The 18300-nt window shown below is 46.3% G+C and overlaps 1 protein-coding gene across 1 annotated transcript; it reads left to right on the plus strand.

Annotated features, from left to right (window-relative positions):
* The first annotated feature begins 10122 nt into the window (after positions 1-10122).
* Positions 10123-17920, plus strand: LOC126540090 (uncharacterized). Its single transcript, XM_050186886.2, has 4 exons — positions 10123-11169; positions 12467-12762; positions 13834-14085; positions 17432-17920. Exons 1-4 carry the CDS (start codon positions 11136-11138, stop codon positions 17792-17794), a joined length of 945 nt encoding a protein of 314 aa, XP_050042843.1. The 5' UTR covers positions 10123-11135; the 3' UTR covers positions 17795-17920.
* The last annotated feature ends 380 nt before the right edge of the window (positions 17921-18300 follow it).

Consider the following 18300-nt stretch of genomic DNA (forward strand, 5'->3'; position numbering starts at 1 on the left):
TAATGCTTAAAAGAGCGCACGTGTTCACCTTTGTGGAGCGGTAATGTTCATACTGCGTCAGGAACAGCTGAGGCCTCTCTCGCATAACGCCTTGATGTTATGCAGTTGCACAGAGAAAGGTTCCGATGGTCATGTTGAAATCAGTTATTCAAAGCCAGGATTAAGAACGCACCCTATTATTTGTCTAGATATTTAGCGTAGGGCTTTGTGCGCCATGACCCTGTGCGTCCTTCCTTACGGCCCCCGTGTGATGATCCGGCCAAAGTACTCAAGCGTGCACCTAAAAACATTCTTTTGCTCATAAACGGCCGGGAAAATAAGCTCTTCGTCGACCGTCTGAACCCTGCCTACTCTGACGCTTTAACCACTTCTGCTGTCACATTCACTCCCGACCAGGCCAGTCCTACTCGCTGCGTGCGTTTCACCACCACCGCCGTTCGTCCAGCTCACGTCTTCTTCGCTGGAAGGGGGGCCCTGTAGCGCACTGCTGCGTGCCACAATGGTCCGGTCACAAAAGACGACGACAACTGGCCCAGCACGCTGATGGTGCGCGAGCAGTGGAATCGACGGAATCAGGCTTCCGACTGGTTGAGCGGGCTCGGCTAAAATATAATTTGTGGCCACCAGGAACCAGCGTCTGTCTGGTTTTTCTGCACCCACAGGACCTATTGTTGTTGTTGCCATTTCCCATGTGGGTAGCATCGCAGCCGCTTCAGAGTGAACTAGCGATGGCGCAACGACTACGCACCTGCTCGTATACGGATAGCTCAAATGTCTGCAGTTAGGAGTCGACGGCCGGCGGGCCAGCAATTGCGTCGACGGGAACGACCTCGAGTACTGTTTTCTATCCGGGTAGCAGCATTACCAGTTCAGAGTCGAAGATTCGTTGACCTAGACGCAGCCACTGGGTCGATGGATTAAACACTAAGTCTCTAGTACACGTTTATATCGTGGTAGGATTATTAAAGCGAAGCTTTCTTTACCTCTTCCTTCGACTCTGGCGCTGCTGCTGCCGCATCTGTTGTCTTGCACGCATCGTTGGAGGGCAGGAGCGTGGCAAGAGGAAAGTCGACGCGAAAAACTCGTTTGGACCATTCCATCGCGTGGTATGTGCACAATGTTCTCTGGAGCTCCCTGGATGTCACATTAGCCTCTTGACAGCTGCAATTATCCGTGACCTCCCTCAAAAGCATTGCAGGAACTGCTCGCTTACCTTTCTACTGACGTGCAAGTCCAGAGGGAACCTAAAGAGGAATGGGGAGAGGAGGCAGATTAGTACAACCGAATCACTTGCGAAACGAGTGCTTCGATTCTTACTCTTGCAGTTCCTGTAAAGGAGGAGAGAACGGGAGAGGGAAAAGATGACGTGAGAAGGCAGGGAAACAGCGGCTGCGGGAAAACTGAAGGTACAGTACGTTACACTCCTGCTACTGATGAAAAATAAACACTATACAAATTTCTGAAACGCACAACCGACGCAGGGTGTGCTGAGAAAAGCTGCATGAAGACACCGTAGAGTCTAGGCGACACTGCGGTAGCGGTCACACGTCAAATCAATACTTGTGTGCCTACCGCGGTAGCTTGACGGCTATGGCATTGCTCGAGGTCGCTGGTTCAATCCTGACCGTGGCAGCCGCATTTCGTCGGGAACAAAATAAAAAAAATTATATTCCACTTAGATTTTGGTGTGCATATAAGAACACCAGGGTATCGAAATTAATCCGGAGTCCGCCACTATGGCGTGCCTCATAATCCAATCGTGATTTTGGCAAGTACAGGCCCATAATTCATATAAAGCTGAACACTTCTTCCACGATGCAATGCGCCATGTGAGGCAATGCTAATCCTAAAGCCTCTTAGATATTATGAACAATGGCGCATAAAAACGTCTCAAGCAAACTCGTCTCTCTTTGTGTTCTGTGTACTATGCATATAAACAGCAGCGGTGCACGCAAGGTCACGTTTAACATCTACTCACCACTCTCGTATTGGACGAAACGCTAAAAAAAATTACACATTCACCGTCAAAATCACTGCTAATTATTCTCACTCAAACAGCACAGAAAGCTTCGCTTTCATCGATTCCCACAGTGCGTGGGATCCGCATATTCTATCGGCTCAGATTCAACGAGAAGTAGCCCAGCGACCAGGTTGACAGTTAGGGTTTTTGTCCTCAGTACCTGTTCCTATCCATGAAGTAGCACTGCTTGTGAAGCAGACTGCGATAGCGCAGAATACACAAGCGATGACGACATTTACCGTAGAATATTCTAGAGGAAACATTGTCACCGTTAGCCAGCTGGTGTCCTTGATAGGCACCTATCAAGGCGAGACAGACAGACAGACAGACAGACAGACAGACAGACAGACAGACAGACAGACAGACAGACAGACAGACAGACAGACAGACAGAAAGACCGACAGACAGACAGACAGACAGACAGACAGACCGACCGACCGACCGACCGACCGACCGACCGACCGACCGACCGACCGACCGACCGACCGACCGACCGACCGACCGACCGACCGACCGACCGACCGACCGACCGACCGACCGACCGACCGACCGACCGACCGACCGACCGACCGACCGACCGACCGACCGACAGACAGACAGACAGACAGACAGACCGACCGACCGACCGACCGACCGACCGACCGACCGACCGACCGACCGACCGACCGACCGACCGACCGACCGACCGACCGACCCGACTGACCGACCGACCCGACCGACCGACCGACCGACCCGGCCGACCCGACCGACAGACAGACAGACAGACAGACAGACAGACAGACCGACCGACCGACCGACCGACCGACCCGACTGACCGACCGACCCGACCGACCGACCGACCGACCCGGCCGACCCGACCGACCGACTGACTGGAAACGCCTGAATTAGGTAAAGTGTGCTAATCGCATTAATAGAACAATGCTACTTTCCAGGACTAGTGATATCGCCTCAATGACGGCATCCACCGACAGTTTGGTGTCGGCGAATGTCACCGGGATGTACGAAAGCTTTTTGATTGAAGCAGCTGAACATAACGCAATTTTTCTGTAAAATGGCAACGTTAGTTGACATCGAGTAGCGTTATACGTGAAAATGTTTCTGGAAGCGAAAGGGAAAGCTCTGTCAGCAGTTCTTAGCATTGGTGCAGGCTGACTACATGTTGGTCATGTGTATGGGATCAAATCATAATGAAACTTAAAACTGCTTCGTTCTGGCATCCGTGGTCCAAGAGTGGCAATTAAGATGGGTTACAAGAGGGGTTTAATATTGACAGGACCCTTCGTTTGCGACTTTAATGGAAACATACTCACATTTCACAGGTTGACACCACATACGAGATCACACACAATGCATTTTCTATTGATTCTGTAGCTAAGCGTCACGCTCTATTGGTTGGAAGATTTCAATATAATACAGGCATTTAAACATTTGCACCGACGTCCTGTAGATAAATTTTTCATTAAAAGATCTTCGCGTTAAGCATTAATTTTAATGTGTTATTGGTCAATAAAGCGAAACACAATTTTCGGTATTTTTCTCCATTGTGCAATAGTAGTGTTGAAGTTCAAGTGGTCTTAATACAAATTAGTTGTTTTGTGTCAAGTTCGGGCGACCCTGTACAAGCGTACACATAACAGATCTCTCAGTCTGCGCTATGCACACTTCATGAGTCTACAACGAAAATTATACACCTGACAGTTCAGCACGTCCAACCCTCAGATGCACTGAATATGCTATTGGTTTGAAACGCTTTTGTCCAATATATTATTTTCATGCAATTATTGTTATGGAAACTCTTATATTTAGTAAGAGCCGATTATGAGCTGCCTCTAAAGAACGCACAATTTTTTTCAGTCGTTGTTGACAGGGCTGCGCATAGTCCCGCATGAAAGGAACGGCACTGTTTGGCAACAATAAAGGCCGGTGGCTCGCTTCCTTCTGAGCGGGGCGTAGCTTCCAAATGTATACAAATGGCTGCCAGTACCACATTCCTAGAAATTATCGTACGTTAACTATAGTTCATCATCATGTGTATTAACGTAAAAGATAAGGTGGCAGGACTAGGAATGCTCGTTGACGTTTCGCCGGTTGTTGGGACTGTTGATATTTTCCACGGAGAGAACTGTCATGGCGGAATTTCTGCTAAAACATGATGCTGAAATCTTTTTCTGGAAATGAGCCATGACTCGCGCGACCGAGCTCGCTGCCAAAGGATGTTTGTGGCGTAAGGTTACGTGTTGTAAACTATTTCGGAGTTGTTCGTGCGAACTGGCAGACAACGTACTTTCCGGGAAGTTCCCGTTGGAGATAAAGACTGTGCTTCATAAGATCGGACATCGTAGCACAGCGTCGACTCCACGGCTGCCACCTAGGCAAATAAGGTGGATCGATGTGTCACGGCTACTAAATAGGGGTCCTCTGAAATGACTCACAACAACCAATCCAGGTACATTCGCAATGCCATTCAAGGGTCGATTTCCTCAGAGCCTTGTTATGACCGCTGTCGTGCCATGTGACAAGGTGCATTGCAAATCCAAGCGTCATTGTTCACACTGACTCGGTTCTACCTGCTTGAACATGCCTTTCTTCACGTTCGCCAATGAGTTACTGTATCGATTACTACCACCGCTGAGATGCAGCTTTTACCAGCCCTATTAGTGTCTACTGTTTTTGACAGTTGACAATTCAAGCAGTCTGTTGGTTTCAGCACGCACACTGCCCGCAGCGTATGCTTTCTGTTTCATATTTTGCGGTTATGTACCTATAGCTATTGCTCAGGCTTCCACCACTGAAGCAATTGATACTTGACTAAGCGAAGTTTAATACCTCCACGCCTGTGTAAGTGGGTGAGCTCACCCATTGCGAGGAATTATCGCTAAGAAGAGTTCGAGTGAGCGCAAATATCACACCCTTCAACTGCAAATGCTGGAGATACATCGACTCTTCATCGTGCTGTCCATTGCTTGCTGCCCAACTGCGGGAGGCAGGCCTGCACCACAACCTGTGGAGCTGCCTCGACTCGCAAACGGCCTGCCGACGTCTTCTGATCCGTGTGTGTATTCAATCCAACAGACTTTCAGACCTTGACGGCTGGATTCACGAACCTTAATGTGTCGTCTCGGCTTGTTAATACTACTGCTGTAACAATTTGCTGCAACTAGGGTGCTAATATTGAGGCATACCGAGGCATAGCCATCGAGCCATAGCCATCGAGGCATACCCGACGTCATCTATAATGCTATGCTATATTGGCGCAGATTATAAAAAAAAAAGAAAATTCGAGGCGTTCTTCTTCTACTACTCGTTTCTACCCTTATTTACCCCGTTCTAGGCGTTTATGAGGTGGAAATGGCTTCAGAATCATCTTTAATTCACGTTCATACGTTCATTCACGTTCGTTTCTGATGTCTGTCGCTGCTATGTTGCCAAAATGTATTAATTCATGCAATGTAAAATTACTAATAGGAGGTCCCCCTGACAGTTCTTGTAACTCCGGGACCTCCTTCTGTACTAATGATGAATCACGAAATAAAATAAATTAAGGGAAAATTAACGCAAGAAAAATATGCTGGTGATGATGATGGTAGCCCAGGAAGCTAAAGACGACAAAGTACGACAAAGTACGACAAAGTACAAAGTACGGTGAACTGTCCGCAGCCAAGAACAAGAAGGCCAACGTTCCACCCGTTCCACCCGGGAGCCCTGGTCCTGGTCCAAGGCCTGTTCTTGCCTGACTGTTCTTGCCTCGCAGGGTTTTGGCCAAGAATTGAGTAGCTGTTATTTTTTTTTTCTTCTATCGCTTGTCAACAGTTCAGCTAGTCTCATTATTATTTAGCTAATCAGACCACGCAGATGTCCTTTTCTTCGCCAGGGCCAGGGGCATTCCCCTGGTCCGCTTCTCTTTCTCCGCAGGAGTTACCTGTGGATCTGTTTCTACGAAACGGCATCACATCAGTTCCTGTGACTCTCGTTCCAACCAATAACGGAGTCATACGGATGAAGAATCCGAAAGCGATTCAGGCGGAATTGCGATCGGTGACGGCCCATATCCAGAACATCACTGAGGTCCGCCAGTTTGGAAGAGGTGGAGTCCTCTGCTTTTCGGCAGACCAGTCCTGTGTACAAGACCTGTTAAACTGTTCGCTGTTTGCCGCCAATCCGGTGAGCGCATTTATTCCTCCCCACTTGGCATGTGTGAAAGGGCTTGTCCGCGGCGTCGACGTGAACATGACACCGACAGAGGTATTAGAGATGCTTTCACCCGCGGGTGTAATTTCAGTTTATCGGTGTGGACGTGTGGTCGAGAAAAACAGGATCCCTACTGAGTCGATCATAGCCACATTTGCAGGGACAAATCGACCCTCAGAGATAAAGGCATGGCCTCTAATCTACAGAGTGGAACCTCTGTCCCCTCGTCCCCTCCAATGTGTGAAATGCTGGCGCTACGGACACACGGTAAAAGGATGTAGATCTGCTTCCAGGTGCCGAATTTGTGGACAAGAGCACAATGCTAGCGAGTGTAAGAGCAAGGAAGAAAGGTGCTGCCTCTGCAATGACGCGCACTCTGCTGATTATTCTAATTGCTCAGCCAAGGCACGGGAAATTGAAATTCTGGAAATCGTTGAACGAAGACGTTGTTCACGTAGAGAAGCCGTAGCGGAAATTCATTCTAGGACACAGGGTTACGCCGGCGTCACAGCCCGCCAGGTGACAACAACGGATACGTCTCTTTCACATTCTATTGCTAATGCCATTGAAAGGGCAATGGAAAAATCTATGGAACGCCTAGCTGGAAACCTTTGTGAGTCCCTGACACAAATTCTAACTAGCCAGATGGCGCACATATTTGGAACAACAACAGCAATTGGTATAACTTCTCGAACTACTGAGTGTCAACGTACTTCAAACGAGGAAGTAACCGCCAATTTCACGTCGCAAGATGCCCAAAGTGTAATCCCACCTGTCGCTGTTAACGAGACCCAATGCACAGGCTCCAACGATAACACAGAGGGCGCAGAGGAAATGGACATGGATCCTCGATCTTTAAAACGATGTAGGTCCCCTTTGTCTAAAAAAGCTACGACTCTAACTCAGGCAAAGACAAAAAAGTATCAGAAAGACAGCCTTACAAAGGAAGATTTATTAAAGGAAAACATTTTAGGTAAGGCAGTTACTGAGTCCATACTTACGCAACCATAGGTCTCCTCAAAATTCTTCATTGGAATTGCCGATCAATTTACTCCGCAGCAACAGATTTATTGTATCTATCATCGAAATTTTCCCCGGATATTATTGCTTTGCAAGAAACATGGCTTTCAGCTCATCAATGTTTTCAATTGGCTAACTATCGCTCTTTCCGACTGGACCGTCCATCGAAGGGCGGAGGTTTAGCTTTCTTCATCAATAACAGAATTAGCCTTAAAGCAAAGATTTCATATAAACATATGTCCCCCGAAAGCGAAATTTTCGCATTAGATATAACTATACCAGGGTGTCTACCTTTCTCTTTAGTAAACGTATACTTTCCGGCGGGTGTACAGAACACTCGATGTTTGAATTCAGCAGTGACTTCATGGTGTAAGGACAAAATTCTGGTTGGAGATTTCAACTCCCATCACACGTGCTGGGGTTTTCGAACTGACCAATGTGGCAAACGCTTGTGGGATTGGATAATAGATAATAATCTGACTTGCCTGAACTCTAGAATTCCTACATATATTTGTAAACAGTCCCGCTCCGCATTGGATTTAAGTTTTGTAAGTTCGTCCTTCACTAACTTATCCTGGACAGCCTTGGACTGTGCAACCAACAGTGACCACTTTCCAATAATGGTTGAAATTGCTTGCCCGATTATGCCATCGTGCTCCCAGGTACGCGTATTTGTAGATTATAATAAATTTAAATCCGATCTTAAGGTACATTTGGCTTCTCATTCCGAAGAGCAGGAAGACACCAAGGCTATGAAACTTTGTGCGGTAATTAAAAGAACATACAAAAAGGCTGAATTCAGTGTTACATCTGCAAAGCAAACATCTTATAACCCTTGGTGGAATGCAGACTGCACGCGAGACCACCGACGCCGACAGGCAGCTTGGAAGCAGCTCCTCTACAACCAGTGCCCCAAAAATTGGTCTGATTACAAGTTTTATGCTGCTGTCTTTAAACGTACAGTTGCTAAAGCTAAAGAGGATTATGATAGGAAACACTATGATTTCCTTTCTAAATCTAAAAACAAAAAACCGCTGTTTAGGTATATGAGATCTCGGAAAATTCTGCCATCGCCAGCTAATATTGATTGTGTCAATCTGTCTCCCGATGAAATGAGAAAATCTCTCGAACTCCTTGCTAAAGGCTTGGAGAGTAGATTCACGTCATCGATGTCGTATAATTTGCAAAAATTAGCCCCATCCTTAGTGTATACTGAAGTTTCATTGCCAGAATTATCTCAAGTGATTCGAACCTTACCATTGTCAGCCCCTGGTCCTGATGGAATTACCGTTCACATGATAAAAATTTTATTTGATCTATCTCCTGGAGACCTTCTAAACGTTATAAACTATTCCTTACAGAAAGCCTGGATACCTTACGATTGGAAAGTAGCTAAAGTAATCCCGATACCTAAAAAACAAGGACAAGGTTATAACATAGAAAACATCAGACCTATTTCTCTTACTTCTAATATGGTCAAACTCATAGAGAGGGTATTACACTGCCGCATTACTATCTGGATGACGGATAATTTAATATTAAGTCCAAATCAAATAGGCTTTAGAGCTAATTGCTCAATATGGTGTGCCCATGCTGATTTAGAGAGCCGCATCCAAATTGCCCGGAAAAGGAGAGAATATTCTGCTTTGATGAAATTAGATATAGCTAAAGCTTATGACAGCGTCGAACATTCAATTCTGCTAGATATTCTGCAGCGTCGTAATTTTCCCTATTATATAACCGCATGGGTGTCAGAACTTTTGCGATCAAGAGAATTTTATTGCTTTAAGGACGGATGTTCTTCGTCTAAATTCAGACAAACTCGCGGAGTTCCCCAAGGATCTGTCCTATCCCCAATATTGTTTAATATATTAATGAGCTCTATCCCCACTTGTCAGGACGTGCACGTTTACGTGTATGCAGATGACATTGCATTCTTTGCTGCCGACACTGACATTAACACATTATACCAAAAATTACAAAGCTACATGAGCATGCTAGAAGTATGGCTTCAGACAATTTGTATGTCATTAAATGTAAGCAAAAGTGCCATTTTAGTGTTCTCGGTCATGGATCCGGTTTCAATTTCTATTACTTATAAACACGAACCCATTCCACAGGTTGAGTCTCTAAAATATTTGGGAATCACATATAATGGAAAACTCAACTGGAGTCCCCACATAGAGAGTGTAGCGGGTAAGGCACAACGTGCTTTAGGTATTCTGCGCAGAATGAGCAACCGAAAATATGGACTGCGTAGGGATTCACTGTTGATGATTTATAAAATGTATATGCGTCCCATATTGGAATTTGGGCGTGTCTTGTTCTCAGGCGGCCCTGCTTATAAAATAAAGCCTCTGGTTCATTTGGAGCGTGAGGCTCTACGCCTATGTCTGGGACTCCCCAGGTTTGTGGCTATTAATGTTATCTACCAAGAAGCGCGCCTTTCAACATTGCCCTGCAGATTTCGCATCTTAACAGTTCAAGCCTTTCTGAAATTTTACAGCTTGCAGCTTAGACGATCTGAATACGCATTCATTGATGATCCAAATTCCTTCTTCCTTGCTCATTGGCCTCGATTTCACACTCCACAGATCATATTTGTTCAAAAAGAATTAGATAGCCTGAATGTGAACTTTCGAGAGGTAATTCCGTCAACCGAATCACATCAGAATATTAAGATAGATTTTGATGACATATTCCCCCCCAACTCTAAATATCAATCTGCCACTTTTTTAAGTAACCTGTTGCAAGATTACCTAGCGCACGTGCAAACAAATAACATAATAGCTACAGACGCTTCAGTGAGCAACGAAAAGGCGGGCGTAGGCATCTTCTCGCTTCCGCTTGGCTGGTCATTCTCCTTGAGACTGCCAGATTTCGCACCTGTTTTTGAAGCCGAGCTTTTAGCAATTCTTTTAGCGCTTCGGAAACTCCCGTCGAACTCAATAAGTGCAGTTATTATAACAGATTCCCTTTCGGTCTGTACTTCGCTTACGGCTTCACCCAATTCGCCACCAATAAAGACGTTTCTAACATTAGTTCCTCCACAGTTGACTTCTCTAAAACTATTATGGGTACCTGGACATTGTGGCTTACATTCAAATGAAATGGCAGACGCATTAGCGCGAGCATCCCTGAGTGGACCTATAATGCCTGTTCTTCCTTTGGTGGCTCACATAACAGCAATCAGATATAGAAAATATTCAATTCATAGAGATGTCAGTGAATCAATAACGACATGGACAGAATATCAGCACCTCAGATTTCCGTGGAAGATCCAGTGGTGTCCATCAAGACAATCAGAAGGAGCGATCACGAGATTACGCTGCCGTGTCCCTCCATTAAACCTATATTTACACAGGACTGGTCTGACGCTATCGCCTCTGTGCCCATACTGCCAAGAAACAGAATCACTAGATCATTATTTTTTGGTATGTCGACGATACAAATTGTTAAGAAAAAGACACCTAGAACTTCCGTTCGCAAAATTAGGGTTAATATTATCACCAGAAATCATACTATCTTTCGGTGCGTCAGTTATAGGGGTCAGCCACAGGGACGTATTTGATGCCGTTTGCAGTTACATTCAGTCAACAAAACGAATAACTTTTTAACTTTTGTCTTGTATTTTGTTTGTTCTTGTACGTTTCTTTTTTTTTTTAATCTGTCTTTCGTTATATTTTTTCTCATCGAATAAGTAGCACTTCAAAAGATTAGGTGAACGTTTCAGCACGCAATTCTTGGCCAATCCCCCAGCGTGGGTATGAGCCATAACATGAGGCCATCATCATCATCATCATCATTATTGCACGAGGAGGCGTACGGTTAAAGAAGAAGAAATTTTCTGCGCTTCACGTGCTCTCTCAAGCGTTCCGGAAGGCTTGGTCGGACGTGAAATACTCGAATGCCACCGACGCAGCCTACTCAAGTTAAACAAGGTGAGTTGCAGGCGAAGGTTGCGACGAGCGTCGTCCCTAAAGCGGCCAGACGTCTGGGCGTTTGCGGGAGAAACCTCGATTTTGCGATCGTGCTTCCGTTGTCCTGACGACGCTATGCATCGCCCCGCTTGCGTCAACTTGTCGGTCACCAAGGTCGAATCAAGCTAACCAGATTCTAGCAAGATAGTAGGCCTGTATTTGCACTGCTGAAAAGCCATGGCACGGACAAGCAACGGCTCGGAGACATGGTCAACTTCGTTCCGCTGAAATGCGAATGATGAGCCCTTCGCAGTTTGATTGCATTGCAGACATCGAGTAAGCATGCAAAGCAGCCAATGTAGAGGAGGGAGCTAGCAGCCGATTCCGCCCGCGTCTCATTATTCCTGCAATGAACGTTTGATAAGACACACGAAACAATAATGCAGATGCACCGCGCATGTAAAACACGCGTAAACACTACTTATATTTCTTTGACTATGTACAATACTGTGAAGTGGAGGGGCTGCGGTGCCTTTCAGTTTAAGTAGTCACGACGCTTAATGGTTATGCCCTCCGATGTTGCGCAGCACCTGAAATCTGAGACTATTCGTTAACGCTCCTGGGCGATTCCTGCGCCTGGAAGGGGCTTGAGAAGCACGTTTCATGGTTGTTTGGCAACGCTTCAATTTATAGTTTCTTGTTTTCCTTTCGTTTCATATACTGCTATATTTGTTCAATCTATGTTAATTATCAGTTAATTGTATATGGCTTTCTTTACTGTGACGATTTGTCCAATCAATATTTTATTATTGTACTAATATAAGTAACATGGATTTAGACCCCCTACTTGCCACAGGCTCTGTGTCTAAACACATGTTGTTTATTTTCTTCGATCGGAAATGAGATGATAAATTTAATAGCTATGCAATACAAATGGCAGGGCTCATAACAATAATCACTGCTGATAAACTGGCAAGAATCGTTACTGAGACGTCCATAAAGGAGGAGCGCTTTCCTTCATTCACAGAAGAAAAGCGAGTCTGTGAACATTATGCTCCCTTTTCCTCGTCCACCTTTCGTTCATCGATGTTTTGCTCTTCGCACTGCGTGACCAATGCGTCGCAGGATCCACGTCTGCGCACATCATTATCATCAGCTCAGATTTTCGGCAGTGTTAACGTGGAGGAATGTTTAGGAACAATAATGATATGCCTCGAAGGCAGTGATTCTGAAACCTTCGACCAATTGCTTCCATTTTTTTTTTGTTGCATCAACGCGTGTTGACTGGTCAAACACACCACCACCGGCTTCTATGCAGCCACTGCGGCCGCCGTGACAAAGGTCGCCGTGGACAACACGTCCGCGGAGCGTCCTGCGCCGTCGCCGCTCCTGCAGCTGTTGATGGTGTTATGGAAGAACGTGTATGTGACGCGGCTCTGTCGCCGCTACACGACCACGCTGCTCGAGATCGTTCTAATGGTGGTGCTGCTGCTGGGGATCCAGGACGAGGCCGTGGTGCGCGAGCCTCTGATACGAAAGGGGGACACCATTTTTCGGCCCATTCGCCCCAGCACCTTCTGGAACACGCAGCCCAGCATGGTCCAAGTCAAGCAGGTAGGTTCGCCGCCGTGACGTAACGATGAAAATTTCGATGACAGACTGCAGCGTGATTTGGGGGGTATGGACGATGTTTCGTGTTGGTGAACCAAGATTAGAGTGCAAACTGGTTCGCTGTACGCTTAACGCGCTGTGTACTTTCTTTCAGTCGTAGTCGGGAAAGGCAAGCATGATAAGCGATAATATATGAACGCGACGACGACACGCTCAAGGTACCAATAAGACTGAAAGTATTGCAGCCCGCTTTATTACGGGGAAGCACACCGCGAAATGAACCCTTCTAACACGCAACGAGCCCACGCTTTTTCCTTCGAGATCTGTCGCTTTTAGTACTGATATTGGCCCTTTCTAAGCGATTGCTGGGTATAGAGGTTATGGGGCATGCTTATCTTTTTAATGCGAAAGCATTGTACGCCCCATTACGCGAAAATCCTCCGGCGTGACCGAAAGATGGTATACCAAAAATGCCGGACGCCGCAAAGAGTAAAAACACGTCACAATATGCTCAACCTGGCGTCACATTTCTCAAGGAGGTTCCTGTTAACAAAGTAAATTACTGCCTTTGAAGAGAAAATTTGTTAAATTTCGGTCTGGGTGGTAATAGAGCCCGGACATCCGGGGTTCGAGACGGGCGTGCTGCCCCGAAACTACGGCGGCTCCACGTTTGTGGTTGACTAAAGGCATGTCAAGTGCGTGTGCCATTGCCCCCGTCACGTCGCCCACGGGCAAACGAGCTCGCTGAGACGCTTGGCGCGTTTTGATTTGGCCTTACCGAGGCGCAGTTAGAGCGCATAGAACGCAGGCGAGAGTTCGCGTGGTCAACGAACGCGCGAAAAAAAGAAAAAATTAACTAAAGGGAATCTAATGCTTTCGCATTCCCACGTGTAAGCAGTCTTAAGTGTCTCTGCCGATTCTTTGTTAAGATGTATGTGCTTTAACTCGTAACCTATGTTTGAATACGCGCACCATACAATATGTGCTAACCAGGTAACTTTGACAGCAGAATGTGTATCCTTCATCCTCTCAAGAGACACCATACCTTGACCCTACGCGTGAAATGCTCCGTAGGTACTTTTTGCGCCGGCCACCAATAAGTACGTTTCCCGGCTGACACGTGAGTCCATGAAGGAGCTGGGAGTGCAGAACGTTCTGGGAGTGACATCGAGTAAGGAACTCGGGGATGCCATGCTGCTGCAGAACCAAACGCCCGTGCACGTGGTAGGGCTGCTCTACAGCTTCGTAGAGGCAGGCGACGAGAACAGCGTGCCAGTTAGCCTGCGCATAACTTTCCTCGGGAGCCGCCTGCCTTTGGACGTGCTGGTGAGGAAGGCTTTTCTTGCCATAAGAATTACGCAATGACTAAAGAAGTTCGAGGCGAAGACAACGACAGGTACTGGTGAGGCTGTGAGATCTAACACGCGTTTTCCCATTGTCACTTTGTTATTTAAATGGACACTGAAGAAAAGAGCAAGTTTAGCTGCATTTGTAGGTGGCACTTCTGCAATACTAAAGAAAGTCGTTCTCACAGCGAATGGAGGCTTGAAGACGGGTAAAAGGTAAAAAAAAACGAGACAGGTGGCGACGCTACATTGAAGTTTCCGCACCAGCTCGTCATGAGGGCATGAATTTGGACGCCGTCTATTAGGGCCTTGTAATTTTTTACCGGTAAACATGGACAACATTTTGTGCTAAAGCAACAAAGCACCGAATCAACCAAGTTTCAGTAACCTTACGTGATTCCCCTGCATAGTTCCAATTATTTAAAAAAAATTGAAATGCGTGACGTCTCTCTGAAGTACTGCCTGTGAAGTTCCAGCGCGAAATTAAAAACAAATGAAAGTTTGGCCTTCATTTTCTTTTCTAATAATCGATGTACTACCGCGATAGTAACGTAAATAGACTCTTGAAAAAAAAAAGATTTAAGCCCATTTATTCTTTCTCTTTAGTGTTTCCTTAAGAAAGCGATAGAGACAAATGCTCCGTGGCACTGAGACAGCAAAGAGTTTGGAATATTCTTAGAGGCTTCATTTGCTTCCGACATTCCTTGAATGCTAGAAGCGCAAGGGAGGCATATTAGGAAAAACTCGACGGTCCTTCTTTTTTGTCATTAGTTACAGCTGCGTAAAGCCAACATGCAATAAAGGCAAGGAGTGCATAGGAGAAATTATTGTTGTTTTAAGTGAAATGCAGAAATGACAAGAAATGAAGAAATTAACTTCGACAAAAAAAAAAAAAAAAAACCTGCCGCTGTTAGGAGCCGCGCCCGTATCTCGCGTTTACGTGTGCGGTGATCTGCCAAATCACCCATTCTCGCGTCCACTTTATTTGGCATTTATGTGCGCGCAATAAGTTGTAGACCTGTAAGCGTTAGCCAGAGCCACCACTAACGGCCATGGTGACTGACGCAGTGCACGCTTTCCCTCCACTGTGACCGAAAGTCGTCCACGAGGATAGCGATAACGCCTTGTTAGGTGGCAGCTCCTTCGGTATCGGACCAAGTCTTAACCAAATCTCAAGGCATCACCATTGTACTTGTATCGTCGCCGTTGTCGTCGTCTTGCTGCTGTCGGCACACAAATGCTCGCGTCACACACGCAGTTGCCCTCATTACAAAAACGGGCTGGTCCATCTGGTGACGCTTTGCATAAACTACGTGTACTTGCAAAATGTTTCGCACGACAGCGAATCCCACAGTGCGTGGGATCAGCATAATTGTTTACCGAAGCGCTCCGGGACGAGGCGAGACATAAACCTACCTAAAGTGCCTGGACTGAGGCAAGGAATGCTTCGTAATAATAAAAAAAATCTAGCAATCGGACTCTATGATATGCGGTTATAGCCCAACTGTATGCTGAGGTGTTGCTAATAAAGAGTGGGGCTAATATACAGTTCCTTGATAACTGTTGCGGGTTGACACGCAGACATCTGCCACGATTCTAAGCGCGCAACTGGCGGATACAGTATTTGTATACAACCGAGGGAACTATGGATTTACTAGAACAACTGAGACGCGTGAGCATGCGGGATGTGTAAAGTAGAACTAGGATGTGCGAGCACGTTTGAGCGCTAATACGGAGACGCACAGGAGGACGAGGAAGACGAAAGGCGGAGGCAAGCTGGAACTGAGGAGACGGCGTGGCAAATAAGGTAGGGTACTATGTTCGGTGAGTTGGTGCATAGCTAATAAAGATATTGCGGCGCAATGTAATATAACCTATGGAAGAAGAAAGGAGACGACAGAAAGTGCGCCAGAATATTCCAAACATCTTGGCGCTTTTTATGTCGCCCCCTATTTTCTTCCATGTGTTATTTTACATTGCGCCACCAGACCTTTAATAAATAAAATAGTGCGGCTATCTGCGACTCGATGGTGTCACAGTAATTCGGTATAACGGTAATATAGAAAACAATAATACGTATAAAATTAGGCTACGTAAAAGTGCTTGCACTAAACAGATCTGGGGCTCTGCAGCGCACACCTCGATTGTTGTTTGAGTTGTTTATAAGCAATGTTTATGCAAGAGCCTTTCTAAGAGTTGACAGTCACTTTAGCATGCGCTAAAGAGGATGAAGGCTAAAGCTTGCCCGCTGATTCATTACATTACCTGACGTTTTCATTCGAATGCGTCGTTACTTCCTATTACTTGTTTTCTGCCACAAAAGACACTGAATTCGAGTGTCTCAATTAACTATACTCAACTGAAATGTGCCTTAATTACCGTCGCCCTAATTATAATCAGAAGCCACGGTTTGACTCCCACCAAAGGTAGTGGGTTCGTCTCTCATCCTTCTCGATGTCATTGGAATCTGACTTGGAGATCTCGCCGGTTCGCAAATATCTCCAAGTGGGTTCGACTCCCACCAAAGATCGTGGGTTCGAGTGCCTTAACCAACGCTATCTTAATTAACTGCACCTTAAGTCACTTCGCCTTAGTTAACACCGCAGGGCGTGCTGACACTGATTCTTCGCCTCGGCTTCACGCTTTCTTATAAAGAAATTGAAGGCGTAATTCTCCCTAATTAACACCAAATGTCGTGGGTTCGACTCCCGCCAAAGGTTGAGGGCTGGACTCCATATGAATTTCGGTGCCATAACGCCGGGCGGCGCAGTTCTGCACATCGGATTTTTCCTCCCATGAGCCATCTAAGGCCTTATTAACGCATAACGAAATTGGCGACACCTACACAAGAATGCGTTTTTTCGAATACGGCTCTCCTTGGCCAGGAAGGTATCCTTCACTTGTGCTGTCTAAATAATTTTTCGCACTAGTGGCAGTTCATTTCCACTGCGTTGATAAACGTTCATTGTATTCCCATAGTATAATTACAGCTCGTGTGTATAGCTATCCTCTGAAACTACTCACAAAAGGATTAAGAAGCATTGCGTGGTGAAAAACAAGAAAAAAGTCCAACGAGTGAGAAAGCAGCCCATCTTAGTGAAGTTCATTATAAGTGTTCGTCCTGTGAAATCTTCTCGTCTCTAGTTTTAATCGGACTACCACAGGATCCCCAAAGGTCACGCAAGGGCCTAAATTTATACATAGGAAAAAAAAGAAAACTCAAATGGGCAATTGACTTCTTAGTAATTCCGCGAAGAGCAGCACAAAACTAGAGAAAACCCAAGCGCGAACATGAACGCTTACATGCTGCGTCATGATGTTTACAGGTCCAGTACCCCGAGCGGATTCTATCTCAGCCGGAGGGACCTTCGGCTGAAGAACGCTTTCCGGAGATTAACACCTTGCTTCCCATCATGAGTGTGCTACAGCAGCGACACCTGGAAATGCAGGCGGCCCGGTTCAACGGTCCTCGGCAGTGGTTGCATCCAGTGTGGCTGCAGCGCTTCCCCTACCCGAGCCACATCGAGCACAAGGACACCAAGAACTATGCCCTCGTGCTCACCCGTTTCTGCATCGGCATGCTGATCCCGTTCGCCGTCTTCGTCGCCAGGCTGAGCGATGAGAGGGTCACTGGTGCGCGCAAGATTATGCCGCCGTTTCTCTTCCGACTCCTCGATATTGAAACATGAGGCGTAACATGACGCCGGCCACTAACTTATGAGCGGATTGGCGCATGCTTGTCATTGTTTTGTTATTTACGAAATTTTTATGTTGGGTACATTTGAAATAAACAGTGCTCATTGCAATACAGCCACTCCACGGAAGAACTAGCTTTTTGCAACCCGAAGCTTTTTGCTGCGCTACACGTCAGAGGTCTGTATACCTGTGGCTGTTTAGCAGGCAGGCTAAACTTCCGTACGCGTCGCTATACTGCAGGCAGTCGTGAGTTAGGTTATCATTGGCGTTTGGCGCCTGCCACTAAGAAAAAAGACAGCGAGAGAAGCGCGGCTTACTGGATGATTTTCGTAATGAGTGAGTCGCTCGGGAAGGAGTCTGCGCCTTTAATGCCCTTATGAAGCCTCGTGAGCACAAACTTGACACGTGATTGAGTCAAGTGAATCTGCAGATAGCAGCGCGGCATAGAATCGCTCTGACCATAGCTGAAGCGAAAGGCATGCGGCGTTCTTCCGCAGGT

Source organism: Dermacentor andersoni, chromosome 2 (genome assembly GCF_023375885.2).
Source record: "Dermacentor andersoni chromosome 2, qqDerAnde1_hic_scaffold, whole genome shotgun sequence".
NCBI lineage: Eukaryota > Metazoa > Arthropoda > Arachnida > Ixodida > Ixodidae > Dermacentor > Dermacentor andersoni.

Excerpts from the sequence above, each read along its gene's own strand:
- LOC126540090 (XM_050186886.2), top strand. The coding sequence starts at position 11,136 with ATGCCACCGACGCAGCCTACTCAAGTTAAACAAG. Across the intron at positions 11,170-12,466 it reads GCCTACTCAAGTTAAACAAG|CCACTGCGGCCGCCGTGACA; the intron begins GTGAGTTGCAGG and ends GCTTCTATGCAG. Across the intron at positions 14,086-17,431 it reads GCCTGCCTTTGGACGTGCTG|GTCCAGTACCCCGAGCGGAT; the intron begins GTGAGGAAGGCT and ends TGATGTTTACAG.